Here is a 19,717-nt window from a genome sequence, read left to right on the forward strand (position 1 = left end):
AAGAAAGATGAGTGCTACTGCTCACTATACTGTACATCCATTTTGTCGTCGTTACTCATGCGTTTGTGATGTTGATATGGCAGATTGTCCGGCTGTCCTTAACTAGTTCTCATGATGGATCATGGATGTGATTAATCCTCAAACTATCACTCTAGCGGGGGGCGGTGTACACTAGCCAAGTCCGAGGGTTAAGAAAAAGAATATCGACTTCTACATGGTACAAATTTACTGCCGGTACACTGTCACGTGTGTATTAGCTCTAGTTACATTGCAACTTGCAAGCCTGTTAGCTCGCATGGCCGTGGTCACCGAGGCCGATTGACAACGAACGCTCCCTCGACGGGGTGCATCCGTGCATGCAGGGTCGCTCCTTACATTTCGGTGTTCCAGAATGACATTAAAAATAGAGTTTTCATTAAATATAAATTTTAAAATATTTATATATCACAGTGACTCAAAGCAATAATGTTATATTTTTTATATCAAAGCAATAATGTTATATTTTTTATATCAAACAAATAGCAGTTGCATGCATCATATGAAAAAAATAGCATGTCCCAATATACTCCGGAGTCTGGACGCCGCCTGCCACAAGACGTCCATTTGCCTAGATCTAATTTTTTCAGTTTACTTTTAAACCGGACGAGTTGTGGACTTGTAACGTTGAGCACAAAGCACAGCTTAGTCGGCACAGAAGACAGAACACATATACATATGAACCACTGGGTTTTAAAAGCCCGGGGCAGCCGCCCTGCTCACCCCCCTCTAGGGGCGGCCCTGCGTGCATGGTGATCCATGTCCGGCCGGCGTCGTAGTGGCTTGATGGCCGCCAACGATGTCCTCAGAGAAGCAGCGTGATGGTGTCACGGATCTAGCTACTAGCTGCTAAGTGGGCTCAGTCGTCGGTGTCTCGTTGCTGATTGGACCAAGCCACACAGCAGAGGTGACAACAAAAAGGAGAGAAGGTCGGGACCGAAGGCATCGAAGAACAAACAGAAGAATCACCTTTTTCCTCCTTCAGAACTCCTCCTTTGTCTGAACTTCTTCGATCCCCAATCCCCTGCTGCTCTGTCTCCTTCCCAAGTCTCCGTTCTCTCCCTGCTACTCTAGATTGCTTAGGTTCCAGTACTGTTAGTTGTACCCAGACACAGTGAATTGATTCGGTGGCAGTAAACCAGCTGAGTTTGTGTTGATTCGGTTGTTCCTGTGATTGATCGGTGTGAGAATCATCCGGGAACGTGACAGATGGGCCGGGGTCAGTGTGGCGCTTGAGGCCCAGCATAAGGCCCAGCATAAGGCATTGGCGACCGCGTCCGTCTCGAGTTCTTGCAGGGCAGGTCCATCAGTCTGTCGGCCGCCGGCGGCAGTGCCAAGAACTCGCGCGGCGGCGCGCCATTGCCGTGACGAGGGTGGCGTTCACGCCGTGGTCGACCACCTGGGTGAACGAGAAGAGAACGTGCTGGACATGCATGCACAAGTGACAGTACCATGGTAGGATCGCATGCACGCCCACAAGCCACAACCGTGTCAGACTGTCAGTCTGTCAAAGTCCGAGTCGGATCAAGACTATCCATAATTATTTTCCCTCTTATATTTAAGAGCTTTACTTTGAAAGGATTTATAAAAGAAAGTATAGAGAATCTCGTTCTAGAGAGAATGATCTTAGGAATATCTTTGTAAAGGGAACTGTTAAGTGAAATTGTTAGAGTACTGAAGTAAACGAAAATCCATTTATGAAGAAATTCTGAATCGCGAAAGAAATCCATTAGACATGATCTTATAATCCTTTGAGAACAAAGCGATCGGTTGCGATTGGAGTTAGATTAGATCCATCGTGACCGACGGTGAAAATAAGCGGCATACAACTCAATTCATATTCAAGTTTGTTTGCATCCTGATTCCAAAAGGGTCTGTCTATACCTCATCCGGCTTATTTAAAAGAAAATCTCACTCGTATTTCTAATCATTAGATCTAAGATCTATGGTTTAAAATCGAATGATAGCAGTAATAAAAATACAGTGAAAGTGAGGTGATTTTCACCCAAATTTTGTTGTTACACCATTATTACTTAAAAATTATATAAAAATATAACTGTAATTTCTATGTAAATTAGTTGTAACTTTAATATATGATAACTGTAATTGATATAACATTTATATGTGTGAGTAGTATAAAAAAATTAGGTAAAGAGAGATTGAATTGCTGAATTTTATAAAAAACTAACCATCCAACATAAATCTTAATATATATAGCAAGCGGACTCTAGCCCGGCCGGTAAGCTCATTGGAGTGGACGAACCAGCCGGGGTTCGATCCCCCGCTTGCAAATTGCCTTCTCATAAGGCAGAGGTTAGTCCCTAAATTTTAAATCTTAATATATATATATAATAAATAAAAATTTAAGTAAGACCACCTCTTAATTTGCCCAGTAAGATATAACAAAGCTGTTCCAAAAGCCACAAAAGTCTAGTCCTTCGAGGGCAGGCCGGGTGAGGACCGAGGAGGAAACGGTCGTTCCTTCCTCAACCCAAAACCCAAAGCGACGGAGTAACACTTCTGATCGGATCGGCGGTGCTTGGGTGATGATGGAGCCCAAATCAACAAGCCTGGCGGCGGCGAGTGGAGAGGTGACGAGTGAAGGTGCTAAGCGAATGAGGAGCAGCCTGGATGCCGCGTGTCAGACAGATGGCCTGTTTCTTGGACCTAAGAACCGGTGCCGGCAATGAAGAGGAAGAGTTACGAGTTTGGGGAACAGAGCACGACGGACCCTGAAGAGTCGTCTCAGAAGAAAGCGAAACAGTTGGGGTGGTCGGAGCCGATGGGGATGCCGCTGCCAGTTCCGGAGATTGAGGCGGTGGCGGCGAAGTTGCTGCACCGGAGCAATATGAAAGAGGTGGAGAAGCGGCAACGGGAGACGGCGTCGGCTTCAGCTGGAGGAGAGTGCTCCGGCGCCTCACCTGCCGTCACCACCATCACGGCCCGGCCGGGCCGCTCCCTCTTCGCTGCTCGCCATACCCCAAGAATGGTGCGCCGAAAGATGTGAGGGAATGGGACCTGGAGTGCAGGAGGATCAGCGAGGTCGTCGCAAAAGGTCACCTTCTTGCTCCTCCTACAATGCGGAACGAAACTCGAGTTTCCTTTGTACTACTGTGCAGGTATTGCTGTATCTCTCTGTTTCGCCTTTCTTCAGACCCTCTTACTAATCTTCTTAAATATCTTCGCCCAAGGACGAAGGACCTCGACACCGCCGACGCCGTGGCCTGCTCAAGAGACTAGGCAATGGTTTTGGCTGCGGTGCGCTCCGTCGTCAGCGTTTCCTCCGTCGCGCTCGGTAAAATTGGTGGCTGATGAAACCGGGAAAATACAACTCTGCTCCGGATATGCACGCACCGGTTATCTATACCGTTCATATATTTTAATATTCATAAAACAGTAAAATAATAAAAGAATATCATCCCACCAAAATAAACATATAAAAGATCGAAACATTTACACGTAAAAATCAGAAAGTGTGATTATCCTATCGGAATAAACACATAAAAAACTAAAATATTTACATATTATATAAAACACGAAAATGTATGACCGATAAAACTATAAAACTACCACATCCTACCGGAATATGACTGTATACATTTATAAATCTGCTATTTTTAGTATTTTTCTTTAATTTATTTTTAAGATTAATGTGCGAAATGTACGAACAGTTCAGATAACCAATATATACACACTTAGTTCCGAAAATTTCCCTTTGAATGAACTTGTACTTGATTATCCTTCTGGGCTCGTGGTAACAAACATGTCTCTTTGCAGATGGGTGTTGATGGCAAAAAATAGCGCGGTCAGATTTTTTTTTACACCGGATAATTCAGTGATCAATACCGTGTCATCGTCGAACTATTCCGTGCTTATAATTCGATTTCGGTCAGAAGATATACTTTCTAGAAAAAATAGTCCGGTAAGAGGCTCATTGAACGTCGGACTATTCGGTGAGAGGGATGAGAATTTGGTGCAGCAAATCATACTCTCTGTATAAAATAGTCCGGCGAGTGGTTCGATGAAAACGCCGGACTATCCGGTATGTAGAAGGTCAATTTGCGTTGAAAACTTGTTCTCAGAAATAAATGGTTCGGTGGAGATTCCGGAGTATCATCGGACTATCCGGTGAGAAGAAGAAGGTTTTTAGCCCAAAAAATATTCTCTGGTGAAAATTATCCTGTGAGGTCTTTGATGATCGCCGGATCATCTGGTGAATTCAAAAGGAAAACTTTGCAAAAAATTTGTTCTATGCAAATATTAGTCCGGTGTACACCGGAACATCCAACGAGACATGTTTACTCTCTTGTCAAAAGTTGCTCTCTGCAAATATTGGTCCGATAACATACTCCGGTGAGTATATATGACGTTGGAATATTCGGTGTGTGTAAGACCGAGTCTTAGAATTTCGGCTGAGTGAACTCGTCGGATAGTCTGGTGTTCTGGAGTTTGTTCTCATCGGATCATCTGGTGTTCAGTCCGAAACTGAATCGAAGTAGATTCGTAGATTTGTTCGGATCTCTTTCGTGATTTTGGTCGAACAAGGTGTTTTTTTGTTGGAATAGAATCCTAATTTGATTTCATAGGGTTAAGATCATACCATCTTTTATAAATAGTTGAGGTGTAGAGACCGATTGCATATCCATTAGTCAATTGTATCTATTGTATCTATTTTATGTTTTGTATTTACTTTCCTGCAATTTAGGGTTAGTTCTTCGCTGCTGATTCGAATTCTTGTGATTTGGGTGACAGTTCTTTATCGATTTGCTCGTAAATCGTTCGGATGACGATCCAAGGTTCCCGGTCGAAATCCTGTGGGATTTCAGGTTGATTGAATGCGGATGATTTCATGATGTGCTGCAAGATAGCAAGTTGAGTGGTGTAACTGACTGAATACTTGTTATACTTTCTCTTAGGCCCAACTATCTCGTATAGGCCTTTGTATTTACTTACTGCTGTGGTAAACTTTAGGAGAACTATTGATCTGTTGAGCCTGTCGTGCATCACATGTAAATGTAAATCCATAACTCAAAAGAAATCATGAAGCTAAATAAAGGCGGGTTGAAAGCAGGGCGTTTTTCCGAGTTTGTTATCACATACTCCAGGAAATAGACCTCTTTCCTACGAGTTGTTCTCACATACTTGAAAGAAACCATGAGGTCTGTTTCTTGGAGAAGTGCGAGCTCTTTCCTACGATGAATAATGGCAACTTTTAAGGACTGCACATTCACAAGAGAAACTTGGGCATCCATCACGGTGTGGTTCAGCTTAACACACTTACCGCAGCTTAATGAGGCTCAGAGCATCAGAGCGTGGCGGCAAAAGGCAAACAGGGCCATTGGCACGCACATTCGTCGGAAGATCAATGGCATTGTCCTCTACTTCCGGTGGCATATATGGAAGGACCTTGTGTACTTTTCCCTTCTGCTTCTTCTACGAAAAAATCAGCAGACCTCCTGCTGTCAGTTCGAAAAAAATAATGGCAACTGAACTTGTCACTGTGACCATCTCAGTCCTGAAAACTGCACACCCAGAATTCATATGAAATACAATTAATCCGCACAAGCACGCTAACAAGTGCCTCTATTTCACGGCGACGCATTATTTCGTAGCACTTAATTACTACACGCTCACAGTTAATATTCTTATGTATCATGCACCAATGGTTCGATCGCGTTAGGCAAGAATCTCGTCGAGCGATTTGGCCTTTGGCGAGGCGAACTCCTTGCTCTTGGCACTCTGCTGCAGCTGCTTCTCGGCCTTGGCCTGCTTCTTGAGCTTGGCGAGCTCGAGGTCGCGCACCATCTTGCGCCGGTACATTTCCGAGAAGGTGATGGGCTCTTCCAGTATGGGCGCCTCGCCCTCCCGCACGGCCAGCGGGTACACCGTCGCGTCGGGTGCCGGGTTCTGGAACGTCGCGATCGACAGCCGGCTGCACTCGGAGTTCACCACCGCCTGGTGGTCGGCGTTCTTGAACCTGCCGTTGCTCAAGAACTGCACGCGCGCAAACCAAAACGATCCATCGATCAGGAAGTTGAACTGCATGCTTTCCTACGCACAAATCACATTACAAGCTAATCAATCAACTCACATGGCCATGGTCGCCGAGGTTGACGACGAAGGCTCCCTCTACGGGCTGCACGGTGATCCACGTCCGGCCGCCATCGCGGGTGGCCTGGAGGCCGCCGACGAGGTCCTGCAGCAGCAGCGTGATGGTGCCGGGGTCGGTGTGGCGTTTGAGGCCCAGCGTGAGGTCTGGCTGGGGGCACTTGGGGTAGAAGTTGACCACAACCTTCTGGTCCATGTCCACGCAGGACTTGGCGAGCGCGTCCGTCTCCAGGCCCATTGCCTCGGAGAGCACGCCCAGGAGCTTGCAGGTCAGGCCCATCAGCTTCTCGCTGTACTGCTCCACCACCGCGCGCCACGCCGCCGGCTTGTCGGGCCACCTCGAGTAGTCACGGGCCTTCACAGGGTATGAGAAGTAGGTCACGATCTCCCGCCAGTCCTTCACCGTCTCGCCCTGCACGGTGCTTTGCATTAGCGCTCGTAGATATTCCATTGTTACTTGTTACCAACTCTAAGATTACCCATCTAAAAAAAATATCTAAGATTACACTTGATCTCAAAGAACTCTAAAATCACAAGGTTTCTAAGTGTCATGGTAAGCACAAGCGGTTTTGCAACTACCGAGTGGGCTGTTTTCCTAAAGTATTACTAAATAGTTTCGAATGAGATTGTTTTCCGATCTCAAATTTTATTTTTTGAATGATGAACAGGAGCACTACTATTTCTATCTGATCTAAGTTCGGATGCAATGATTTTAAATAGTGACTAATTTTTTTTATTCCAAATAAGGCCAATATGGCTGCTCAAACTTACCTGTAAAGCTTTGTCGTTTGTCTCGTTATATAGTCGATAAAGTGATTTAAATAGTATCTTTAATCCAACAGACTATCAGATTTTGCCTCTCACGCATGTGCTGAACAACGACACATCTGATCTCCGGTGTTCAATTGTCAATTCCGGTCTGTCCCAGTTCCAGATCTGTATAAGAATCAACATGTTGCGCTTTTTGGCGCACGAGACATGCATAGAGTAAAACGTTAATCCCTCCCCTTTGGAGCCGTTTGACTGAGAAAGTTACCAAATCAAGCATATGGATCCATGCTAATGCATCAGAGCCAACAGGTCGATACATATATATCCTGTGACACCCTAATCTCTTTTTTTTTTGTTCGTTTTCTTAGATGCGCATACGGTGTGTTTGGGCATAGGACAAAGAAACGCAACAATTTAAAGATTGGTGATGGTATATCTGATGGACACGGATCCTCTGCATTAATGACAATTAATGCAGAGGATTACTGTTTGTACAGTAATATAAGTCTGCTGCTACAGTTCTCTGTATTAATTAATTACTATTTACTGCAGATACTGTAGCTACAATGTTTGATTCTACTGTGACACAAATCTATACTGTAGCATCAGGTACTGTAGCGTTACTGTATCGATTGATCCAATCCATCCATCCCCAACCAAGTAGGGATGAAAACGAACGGGAACGGTCGCGAAAACCCCCTAACCGTTTTCATTTTCACATTTTCTCTCGAAAACGGAATCGAAAACGGGAAAGCCGGAAACGGGTGCGAACTCGGGAATGTCGGGATATCAAAACGAACCAATCCGAACATAAATATGCGGGTATCAGTCAGAAACCGATAATTTAAAATGAGAACACCGATCCGTAAAATAATGATTTCAAGCATCGACGCGACACATAATTAATTCACACCAACAAAAGTAATTTATATCATACACAGATGAACCACATAATGACATAAGTATCAACTGAAAAACAACTATCATGTTGTAACTCGAGTACTCGACATAACATACAATCACACAAAGACTAGGATTATAAGTGGTGCAAGAGCTTGAACAACATCGGTAGGTCAACAGCCGACCGAGACTGGACCACTGGGATCTGGTTGAACTTTGGGATAGAGGTTATGTTTGGACTGACCAGACGGGCTTGGCATGTGGGCTACATTGTGATTTGTGAAGTTTGATCTCAATTAGAAAAACGGGAAATTCTAGATTAAAAACGGAAAATCCGAAAATAGTCGGAAAAACCCCATAACCGTTTTCATTTTCACATTTTCTCTCGAAAACGGAATCGAAAACGAACGAGAAAATATAGAAAACGGATCGGAACGGAACGGGATTTATCCCGTCCGTTTTCATCCCTAAACCCAAGGGCTGTGGAGTGCTCTCTGCAGTTGCCAGTGACAACTGCAGAGGATCTGTGTCCATATCTGATGTAAATTGAACTGGGAAGCATGCGAAGCAGTGGCTAGCTAGCCACCTACGCAATACGTTGGTGCATGCTATATGATATAGTTCGCGTGTTCATCTGATTTAATTTGGCGGGCATGATCACGCAATGTTTGGCCACACTTAATACGTGAATATATATATAGCAGTAGAACGTACGTTTGATGAATTTTTGTGGCAGCTAGCTCTTCCAAGTCTTTGCTTGCGTGGTTTAAGGAGCCCAAGTACGTCTGCAACTGTGCCTCTAGATCAGTCTAAACGATGCACGGCACATGCTGTGCATTCCAGCGTGCGCACGTACGTACCTGGAGGTGGCTGGAGACGATGAATCCGCCCTTCTTGCCGCCGGACATGTCGAAGCGGAGCTTCTCCTCGGGCGGCAGCGCGAAGAACTCGCGCGCCAGGCGCGCCATGTCGGCCACGAGCGCGGCGTCCACGCCGTGGTCCACGACCTGGAAGATGCCCCAGTCCTCGCACGCCGCGGTCACGCGCGCGCGGATCTCGGCCCTCCGCGCGCCGCCGACGTCGTCGATGCCCTCGAGAGACACCACCGGTACGTCGTCGCTAAAGCAGTCGTGCGCCACCTTGGGCCGCTCGTCCTCCTCGCGCACGAACGACGGCCGCAGCGTCGTCTCGCCCGACGCCGCCGTCGGGAGGAACGTCACTGCGCTGCTCACCGGAGCCATCTGCACTGGAACTGTATGCGTGTGCAGCGCTGGGTTAGTATTCCGGGACGTGTTGGGCTGGCTGGCGTATCTTACAGTGTATGCTGCTTGAGTAGTACGTAGCGTTATATAGGCGCACGGTGTGGAGGTTGAACCGAAGACGAGACCTGCAGATAGCTACCACGCAAGCTACAATGAGCTAACCTCCACGCGACTCATGCATATCTACTCCATCAATCAATATACTACTATCTATATGTAGTATCCAGTCCCATTGTGCCTAACCGAACTCAGGCTCAGTCTCCAACTCGTGGTAGCTGGTAGCTACCATTCCACATAGGTAAAAAGCCACTGATTCCTTGCGTAGACATCTTTATATTTACTGAACTGAACTGGTAGTGATAATATTATTATTGTTTCGTAAATTTAATATTTATATAAAAAATTGAGCTAACAAGATTTAATAGATTTAATAGTGATAGTAATTATCATTATCAGCGTAAGCTTAATACGCATATAAAAAATTAAGCCAATAAGATTTAATAATGACAGTAATTATCATTATCAGTTCTTATTATAAATTGACGGTGACAATAACAACTTATCACTGCCGATTACTAACACGAACCAATATTGATACCAGTTCATAAAAAGATATGTATTTAATAACTCATAGCAATAATGATTATTATTATCGGTTGTATTTACAAACCAGCAGTGATAGCAGAAAATCGTACTAATTTCTACATCCGCCTGCTTGGCTTATCTTGAATGCTTTTAATTTTTCACTTGATCGCTCTCACTCAATCACTCATCTTACTCGTTCTCGCTCTCGCTCTCACACTCGATCTTTTTCACCCTCTCCCTTCAATCACCGTTGCCGCCGTGATGGATCCGCTACCTTCTTCTCCCGCTTCGGCCATTCCACCGCCGCCTCCATCGCCGCTTTCTTTGACCACACCACTCACACCTGCGCAGTCGTTTGACGATGAGGCGAAGGCCTCGTCGGAGAGCTCAGACGAGGCGCGGTCCTCGGACTCCAGTGGTTCGACAAGGTCCTCCTCTGAGGACAATGTTTGGTACTACTTCATCGATGAACCGAAGTCGGAGGGGCCTGGGAGCTCGGATGAGGAGGATGAAGGGATCAGTGACGTCCTAAGAGGGAAGTAAATTGGAACACTTAGAACTATTTCAGCTTCAAAAATAACACAAAATAAATATATATCAATTTCTATTTAAATATGCTCTAGGTTTATCTAGTGTGTCTACTCTACCGATCAAAACACTTTGCAATCTATCTAAGAAGGTAAATTGCAATAATATAAATGCATAAACGTAAATAAGGTAGAGAAAGCAAACTCGGCATAATAAATTTCTCTCGTGTTATTGATGACATGAATATCACTCCTAATCCACGTTGGAGCTCCACAAAGAATATTCTCCGGTCGGCATCCAATCACCGGATGTATGCTCCAATGCATTCGTCATTCTCAACACCGGACCATCTGGCTATTTCTTCTTTTCTCTGAAAATACTTCGGTGCAACTCCCATTGAACACCAGACTATCCGGTGAGACATATTCTTCAGCACATTATCTTCTCTAGAAGAATTGCTCTGGTGAGCACTCTGCTCAAACACCGGATCTTCCGGTGAGGTCTTCAGGCCTCTCTATCATTTGACAAATATACTCCGGTGAATTCAAACACCCAGAGCACCGGACTATCCGATGATGCAAGTATTCCTAGGACTACTCCAATTCAGTTCAACTTTGTCCCAGTTACGGTAACTTTTTCATGTACTGCATCCATGAGACATACTAACATACATTCTTAACAAACATATTAGTCTCATTAACTATATTATCATTAATCATCAAAATCATAATTATAGTCTAATGGAGTCATTTTCGCTACAAAGGACGAGGACAGCGATGACTACTTCTTCGTCATTGTTGGCCGATCGGTAGACGCGCACGAGGGGTTTAGGGTTCTTTTGCGTGCACATGTATGTCTTTTTGTTTTTGTGTACAGTGATAGATTAGAAATTATTAGTGACTTAATTATATATTAGTGAAATATAAACTAGTAATTCTGAAGATTAGTAATATTTAAATTATTGTCTACCTATTTTTTTTTCATAAATTGAATATCACTATCGGTTCGTAGCTGGAATCTACAGTGATAAATATATTAATCGGCAGAATCAGTTCAAGAATCGACAGTGATAGCTTGTATTTTTATTGATTTACGTTATAAATTAGTACTACTATTTATTATGATAATGATTATCACTGACAGTCCGACTATCCATAGTAATATTGTTTTAACTAATAGTAATGATTATTTCTATAGCAGTAACAATCCACGAATATTATGGTTGATGAACACGCATATAACAAGATGACCGACTTCGGTCAAAAGATCCGAAAGACGAGTGATATGATAGTCAGTAGCGATGTACTATGTACTTGTTAGACCATCTCCAGCAGCTATCTTAAATTTTCATCCTTAAAAACACTATTACAGCGTCCTCTATCACTATTACATTATTTTTTCATCTCCAGCAGCTACCTCATTTCCTATCTTCTACTACTCTTTTTTTCTCCCTCTGAGCCCACTGACAACCTCTACGAACAGTGTTGCTACAGTGCTGGTACAGCACTGCCACAGTACCGACGCGTTTTCTGCCTCTGGGCCCACTGTAGTCCCTGCGAGCACTGTAGCACTGGACAAGGTAGCTGCTGGAGTGCAATTTCCAGTGCTACAGTATTTAGCACTGGACAAGTAGATGCTGGAGTGCAATTTCCAGTGCTACAGTATTTGCGGAGTACTGTAGCACTGGATACAGGTGCTGCTGAAGTTGGCCTTATCAGCTTACATGAACGACAGGACGCGATGGGCCAGCGTAATTGTTATCAGCATAAAATTCATGGTACGTAGGCTGACGCGCTGTGCCTCAGGGGCTCAGGATGCCGACCCAGTTTGGGTACGCATCCGTTACCGCTGGAGACAGATCAAATTAGATCGTCGCCCGCGTCGAAATCAATATAAACCCCTCTCGATCCGCAAGCAGTGACCCGTGAGCGACTTAGCTACCACGCACTCAGCGACAGCGCCGAGGCCCGAGGGCGACGCGGCGCTCTCGCACAGAGACGCGCTTATACAACGTGCCGTGCGTGTTGAGGAGATAGCAACTGGCTAGCTGTTGCAGTTCCGTCCCGCACGTCGTCTGGGGATTCGGTGGGCTGTTTGATTTTTAGTCTCAACAGGTTAAGCTAAAATTTAGACAGTGCTAAATTTTAATTATCAAAATAGCGTTTGGTTTAGTAATAAATTAGAGTTTGATCGGTAAAAAATTTAACGGACTATTTAGCCATCCGAGATTTATACAGAAACATTATAGAAAAAATTTAGCTGATCAATTTTTTTAAGATATAAAATAAAATTTTGATCTAGCTTCGTTAGGACACACCTAAAAATTGGCTTGGCTCCCGCCCCTAACCAAACAGCCCCGGTGCGCGCGCGGCGCGGACGAGCGGTTCGGTGCGCGCGCGGCGCGGGTGTTTGAACGGTTGGTGGGGCGGCGCGCGCGCAGGGGGATGGTGGCGGCCGAACTCGCGTGATCCACCAACCAGTCGCAGGCCGTAACAGATTTGGCCAGTGCCGTCCGGTGCAGTACGAGGCAGTCAGGTGATGGCGACCGGCAACGAACCGCCAAACTAAAGCTCGTGGCAAGTGTGGCTTTCGCAGTTTGTATCCTTAGGCCCCCCACAGTGTACTGTTCAACCGATGCTTCAAAACGTTTTTTGGGCTTCAGGCACCGAGTCCTACCGATGCTTCAACGTTGCAGCCACTTACTTGGATAAAATTTTACTTGCTTCGGTGCAACTAGTTGCACGGCAAAAATATAAAATTAGATAATATACATAAACGTATTTATCGAAATAGAATATATATTATCGTATTTACAAATTTAGCATCCGTATTTGACGTATCATTTACCGAAAATATATTTTTGGTACACCGTACGTCAAAAAACTCATATTCGACACACGATGTGACGAATACGGCACTGTAGCCCGTATTCGGTACACGATGTGCCGAATACGAGCTACAGTGCCGTATTCGCCACACGGTGTGTTAAATATGACCGTGTGCCAATTAGTGACCGCACGACAGGCAAATACCATATTCGGCATACGATGTGCCGAATATAACTGGGTTCGCAGTTTTTTGACGTACGGTGTACCGAAATTTTATTTTCGGTAAATGATGTAGCGAATACGAATGTTAAAATTATAAATACGATAATATATTATTTATTTTAATAAATATGCTTATGTATGTTGTTTAATTTTAGATTTTTACTCTAGTTGCGCCGGTGTTAAATAATGGTGCAGGCTTTGGGAAGTAGGAGACGGGGAATGCAAGCAGGTGAGTTGATTTTTTTTTATTCCGGTTTGAGTCCCAACTGGCGGAAGAGGAGTGATGCTACACACTGTGAGATTATAAGCGAATCTAGCATCGGCTATGACGTGATATTTCCAGCATCGTGATTATAAACACTCAGATATAGCTCACTACCACCCTGTACTGTAGAGCTTTTTATAGAACGAAAATCAAAACTGCAACAAAAGCTGGAATGATCTCACAAATAATGCAACAACTTATAACAAGTCGGCAACCACAGAAACATATCTGAGCAATTTTCTTTCTCGGCACAGCTGCGAATTAACACTACAACAAAAACTGGGATGATCTCACCAAAATTGCAACAACATGTGGCAAGTCGACAACCATCAAAACATATCCGAGTAACTATATTTCTTGGCACAGCTGCAAATTCAATACTACAACAAAACTGAATTTATCTCCAAAATTGCAAGAACATATGGCAATTTGACAACATTTGAAACATATCTGAGTGTTTATCTTTCTCGGCACAGCTGCAACTATTACTATTTATTTGATGTGCCATATAAATGTCATGGTACAACACGAGAGAACCAAAAACCCTTTTGGCGCTTCCTGTGATATCCTTGGTACAATCTTCCAGGCGACAAAAAATTGCAGCAATCAAGCAACGTGAGTTTTCTATGGAATCACAAAAGACCAGTAGATTGGCAAACATTGCCATTACTGGATAGTAATAACTCCCAACCATATAAATTTTCTTTCAGTGCTTTTCTGAAATGACAACAAGGAATTAAATATCACGTATCCTTTGTTGATGAGATTCATACCACCGAATCAGCTGTGTCTAAAACGTTCTGTAAGAAGCATGCCTTGGCAGAAGGGTCGGTCAAGAACTGGCCCAAAACTGCAATTGTTGCGGTGTTGCTCCTGATTTTCTCTATTCCCCTTGATATCATGCAAATGTGATTGGCCTCCACAACAACTATGGCCCCATTGTGTGAAGCAGAATAAACTGCTTCAGCTATCTGCCTTGTCATCCTTTCTTGAACTTGAAGCTTGCATCCATAGAAATGAACCAAGGCCTGAAAATGTGACCGATCAATGCCTTCTCCGCTTCCATTGTCAAAGTACCCAATGTGCACTACTCCATAGAAGGGCAGAAGATGGTGCTCACATTGAGCACAAAATGGCAAATGCAGCTCAGAACGGATTGTCCGGTGATCAGCCGCGTCTCCATCTGGCCTATCATATACACTAACATTATTAAGTGTAAAGCCATTCAGATTTACTTGTAGATTACATGCTCTGAACTTCATTAGCCACTGAACGTAACGCTGAGGAGTGCCTAAAAGTTCTTTCCTGAGCGGGTCCTCACCAAGGGATAGGAGCATTGAGCTAACAGCAGAAACCATGTTAGAGGGAGTCGGTACTGATTTGGGCAAAATTGAGCCATTGGCTGTGCTCTTCTTGCAGTGCCCATTAGAGAACGGGACCTCATGAGACCTCAAGGGGCACCAAGATAGAGAGGCAGAATGGCTGTCCATCTCCATGTCAACGCCCCTAAGCTTAAGAAGAGCCACGAAGTCATTCCAAAAAGTGTTGTTCTCACCCTCAAAAACTCCAGAGCGAGATGAATGTGAAGTTCTGATCCAACCTTGCAAAGTCTTGCATTCCAAGTTTTCTGGCAAAGGAATGTGCCAGCACTGCAGAGCAACAGCCACACCAGCAGGTTGAATGCTAGCATGCAGTGCACCACAGATTTCATTAGCTAGTCTTTGAGGGTTTTGCAACCTCTTGGCAAAGACGTCAGATACTCTAGAAAGCTTGCTTAACCCAACCACCCTTCCACCGGAGGGCATATATCCAACATGGCATTGTATGCTGAATGGAAGCAAGCATGACTCACAGTACGAAAAAAGTTCAATATCTCGAACAACAACTTGCCCTCCAGTTCCACCAGCAGAGCCAGCCCTTTTGTCGACACCAACCTCTGGAAACAGAGCACCCTGCACAATGTCCTTTACTTTTTGCCTGTAACCTGCAAGAGAAGTTTTAGCTATATGTCAAATTAGGGCCAAGCAACAAGTTGCGACAACGAGTAAGAGCATCAAACATCTTCACTAAAACAAGAGATGGTGTAAAAATATATGCGTCAAAGGAGATGGTCCTACAGTTCCAGGTAAAAAAAAGTTGGTGTAAGATAAAGGAAAACATATTCCTTTGATGCCACTAGCCATGGGATAAACAGTTTTCTTCCTTGAATAAAATACTATGACAACCTCTTCTACACATGAGTCGCATGAGATTATCCAGATTTCACATAAATCATTTTTAAGAGTAGAACCAGCATGATGTATGTCATATTGGGGCAATACAGCGCATGCTCAACTTTGTCATTTTCGAACAAAATGAACATAAAACTGTTGAATAGAAGACTGACATGTCAATCACTCACATGTGAAGAATGGTAAATCGCAGAAGAAAGATTTATTATTCCAACAAAAAGGTTGGATTTTCATCAGCTACAAAGCAAGGATGAAAATTAGTGAATAACATCAGGTTGATTAAATTGTTAACTCAATGCAATTTATTAAGTTCTACAATACCATAGAAGCAGAGACCTACAGAATCCTAGCAGCTAAGGCCTATAGCACTAGTGTAATTTTAAAGACTGGACATATTGCATTTCCATCTGTGCACAATTTGCGAGAAAAGTCAGTACCTCACTAGCCCTACCCTTGGCTTGTGCGTTCAAAATTACTGATTTTGTAAGTTCACACTCCTACAATCAAATAAAAAAATGGTGCCCCTTCCTAAAGAAACAAGCAGCAATCGAAACATAAGCCAAACGATGTTCCACGGCTGGCAATGGTACTAGAACAGAATATCAACAATTCTCTTTGTCATCACAAGAGGTTTCATGTTTCCAATGGGAAAATAGCTTAACATAGGGGGGGGGCATTGTCTAATGAGCGCTTGCTCTTTCAACTGTAGCCAAAAGAACACTCATAGGAATGATATTAGAACTTAATTTTCAATTGCACCAGGCCTATCTAGAGTACTGACCACTCAATGACTGAATCTATAAATATTCTTGTTGATTCTTAGGTACAGTACATCAATTCCAAAATCCTCCACAAATTCATGAATTGGTAAATTGATAATAAACTTTAGGTTCCTTTTAAATAAAGAATACTTTCAAAAATAATAAAGAAGTTAGTGTAAGAGGAATTGATAACCACATGCCTGAAAATATGGTAACTGCCAGTCCCAGCTGGTCATAACTCATAAAGAAAAGCTATGTTAACTAGGAAATAATTCTAGATAACTTTTATTTCAAAAAAACTCTACTAACCAGTATTGGGTCATTGTAATGCAACCACAGAGTCGAAAATATCCAATTATAATGACAAAACTTTACATTTCAGCCATGAATCAATGATGCACACTAGAGTTCAATCACCGCAGTAGTTTGTGGGATAAGTTCTGCTGTGCTAAGTACAAGAAAATGGATATGAGAGTGGATAAGCTGGTGGCTGAGGTGAGGTTCGGCATATTGGAGGAGTCTGGGAAGGATCCAGTAAATGGTCAACGACTATTCAGTAACATAAACAGACAAACCACACATCACTGTCCTAAATCTTAATTACAAAATTTCTCCGTGTTGCAGCCTGAGACAAAGCGTATTAATAACTAAGCAACAACCTTAATGGTAAATTGCAGAAATTTAACGTCCTTTTATGTGTATGTTTTAAATTCGCAATATGACTGTCATTCTCTCACACTGCAGTAAACACAATCGCACAAGCTCATTGTAGTGACCGTTTGTGCTGCATGTTTGTGCCCGTTTGTGATGACATGTTTTGGCCAGTATGCTCAAGTCAAAGGCTGTTAGGTGGGGTGTTGCTAAATCTTCAAAGCGTAGCCTGTCAATTACGAAATCGAAAAGCGCGTGACAATCTAGTAGTAGAATAGTAAAGCTATACCAGCACAATGATTATGACAGGTGGGAACAACCACTCGCACCAAACTGCACTCGGTTTAAGTTGGACTGAACTACCTTCCGGGATAGAATTCGGCAGGGAATAATTCCAGGTTCATCCGAATTCTCAACCCTTCGTTCCGAGATCCGAACAAATACCATACGTATCCAAATACCACATGGCGTTGTTGTTCTCTACCAACAAAGCTATAGCATGGCGGATACAGCGGCGCAGTGCACTACTCCACAACAGCAAGCATACCAACATGCGGATCACATATCGGAGAGGTCGCCATGTTTCCACAAAACAGAAGCACGGTGCACGGATCCACGAACCCAGGTGGGACGGGAGGAGAGAAGGCGGGGTCAGCCGTGGTACCTCGGGTGCCGTCGCGGAAGGCCTTGGCGACGCGCTTGGGCGTCCGGCGCAGCCCCTCGCGGCGCTCGTCCTCGCCGAGCCCCACCAGCAGCGCGCGCACCGCCGGCTCCATGGCGTCGTCGTCCCACGCCGACGCCGCCTCGCCGTCGGCGGCAAGCAGCTCGAGGTCATCCTCCTCCTCCTCCTCGCACGCGCACGCGGCGGCCACGGCGGCGGCGAGGTGGGCCTCCTCGAGCGCTCCCATGGCGGTGGCGTCCGCTTCCCACGGCACGACTATTATTAGGCGACGGCCGCGAAAATATACCAAACGAAAAACAAAAGATAAATCTGGGGCTGCGGGTGCGGGGCAACTGGGAACAGATAGGTGGACCGAACCGAACCGCGGCGGCGACGAAGGGATGGGGAGTGGTTGGCCACCGCGCCTCGAGATGTGTGGATCGCCGCCGCCGCCTCTTTTGGACTCTCGGAATTTCGGAATGGGCCGCCCAGAAACGGGAAGCGCCGCTGGGTTTATAACAGGAGGGTGGGCCCCAGGTGAGCGAAACGGCACCGCGGCACGGTAGGTGGATTAGAAACAGGGACCCGCCCGTGTCCGCGTGGCGCATGGCCGATTGGATGGGAGTATGGCCCGTGGGACCGAGTGGCAGTGAGCGTGGTAGGGTGCCAGCTAGGAGAAAAGCGCGCGCCCGGTCGCTGTCCCGCGGATCTAAAAGGACGGGCGGGTTGCGGCTCGAAAATGCTGTTCCACGGGCTCGCGCTAGCAGTTCGAGTGAAACGGCGTATAAAAACTACTAGCGGCTTGAGTTGAACTTTTTTTAAAAAAAAATTGATTTTTTTTTGAACTTTTTTTTAAAATAGAAATACATGAAGGGGGAAAAAATGTAAAAAGAGAGTTAACGGAAGGAGGCGCGAGTTAAGGTGCTCACGTGCACCAATTAGCTCGCCCCAGAGTGGCTAAACGGGCAGCCCGGCTTGGTACGGTATGGGTTTATTGTTGCATGATCTCTTTAGCCCTGGTAGTTAAATAGGTTCTGTCATATCAACCCACGTGCCGCGACTTCAGTACAGTCACGGTCCATTTAAGACCAGCTCGTGCCGGCCTGCAGCATGGTAGGTCTGATAAACTTTTTTTTTTGTCAGTCTACGAAAAATTAAAAAAAATCAAAAAACTTATTTTCACTGGAATTAAATATACGACCTTCTATTTGAAATCAAACACACTACTATTACACCACATATCATATATTGTATTATATTTTAACAAATTATATAAAATATTATAAAAATAGAAACAGTTAAACGAATCGTGTCATATCGACCCGTTGTACCACGGCTCTAATGTGACAACTCGTGTGACACCACAAGCTTTTTGCCTGCTGGCTTAAGCTTGCATAATGTGTCAGAAAAGTACTCGTTGACTATGATAGAAAAGTAGTTGTATGTCTGCATGTCGGCTTAACTAAATAATTTTAAAAAGCATAAATTCTCACCTACTTTAGAGCATAAATTTTAGCTAGGAGACAGTTCAGTTTGTGATAATCTTACCCTTCCATTGCAGCTCTCACATACAACTCGAGAGATCGACATTCATCAATCAAGGGGAAAGAATTCTTTGCATCTTCATTAGCAGGTTAGAGCGTACATTTCAGTTCTGACTAGCTCTCATTATTGAGTATTTACATAAATTTGGAAGTGTAGAGCCAAAGCAAAGTTGATTGGAACTGCATACCATAATACTAATATGACAAGCTCATACCATACCATGAAACCAGTGTTGTTGTCATGTCATGAATAGCTCCTGATTTTTTGTGGCCATCGTCTTGCACTGTAGAAGCTAATAACACATATCCTTTCCTTGGAAAAGAACAATGACAACAAATGGAAATAAATGGCATGTCACTCGGC

The 19,717-nt window shown here is 44.3% G+C and overlaps 2 protein-coding genes across 3 annotated transcripts; both read right to left on the minus strand.

The window, feature by feature from the left end:
• Positions 1 to 5,225: 5,225 nt before the first annotated feature.
• On the minus strand, positions 5,226 to 9,240 carry LOC133887863 (flavanone 3-dioxygenase 1-like). The gene is made up of 3 exons (XM_062327855.1): positions 8,676 to 9,240; positions 6,128 to 6,556; positions 5,226 to 6,030 (listed from the first exon to the last, which is right to left on the minus strand). Exons 1-3 carry the CDS (start codon positions 9,054 to 9,056, stop codon positions 5,713 to 5,715), a joined length of 1,128 nt encoding a protein of 375 aa, XP_062183839.1. The 5' UTR covers positions 9,057 to 9,240; the 3' UTR covers positions 5,226 to 5,712.
• Positions 9,241 to 13,830: 4,590 nt separating this feature from the next.
• Positions 13,831 to 18,303, minus strand: LOC133888078 (GTP cyclohydrolase 1-like). Of its 2 annotated transcripts, XM_062328190.1 has the most exons (4): positions 18,193 to 18,303; positions 17,813 to 18,085; positions 15,907 to 15,973; positions 13,831 to 15,489 (listed from the first exon to the last, which is right to left on the minus strand). In XM_062328190.1, the coding sequence occupies exons 2-4, from the start codon at positions 17,981 to 17,983 to the stop codon at positions 14,273 to 14,275; spliced, it is 1,455 nt and encodes a 484-aa protein (XP_062184174.1). In that variant the 5' UTR covers positions 17,984 to 18,085; positions 18,193 to 18,303; the 3' UTR covers positions 13,831 to 14,272. The 2 variants fall into 2 exon arrangements, with proteins under 2 accessions (XP_062184174.1, XP_062184173.1); XM_062328189.1 differs by lacking the exon at positions 15,907 to 15,973 and having other exon boundaries at positions 18,193 to 18,300.
• Positions 18,304 to 19,717: the final 1,414 nt, after the last annotated feature.

The sequence above is a fragment of the Phragmites australis genome, chromosome 13 (genome assembly GCF_958298935.1).
Source record: "Phragmites australis chromosome 13, lpPhrAust1.1, whole genome shotgun sequence".
Lineage (NCBI taxonomy): Eukaryota > Viridiplantae > Streptophyta > Magnoliopsida > Poales > Poaceae > Phragmites > Phragmites australis.

Excerpts from the sequence above, each read along its gene's own strand:
- LOC133888078 (XM_062328189.1), bottom strand. The coding sequence starts at position 18,056 with ATGGGAGCGCTCGAGGAGGCCCACCTCGCCGCCGCCGTGGCCGCCGCG. Across the intron at positions 15,490-17,812 it reads CTTCCGCGACGGCACCCGAG|GTTACAGGCAAAAAGTAAAG; the intron begins GTACCACGGCTG and ends CTTCTCTTGCAG.
- LOC133887863 (XM_062327855.1), bottom strand. The coding sequence starts at position 9,056 with ATGGCTCCGGTGAGCAGCGCAGTGACGTTCCTCCCGACGGCGGCGTCG. Across the intron at positions 6,557-8,675 it reads TCGTCTCCAGCCACCTCCAG|GGCGAGACGGTGAAGGACTG; the intron begins GTACGTACGTGC and ends AGCACCGTGCAG. Across the intron at positions 6,031-6,127 it reads ACCTCGGCGACCATGGCCAT|TTCTTGAGCAACGGCAGGTT; the intron begins GTGAGTTGATTG and ends GCGCGCGTGCAG.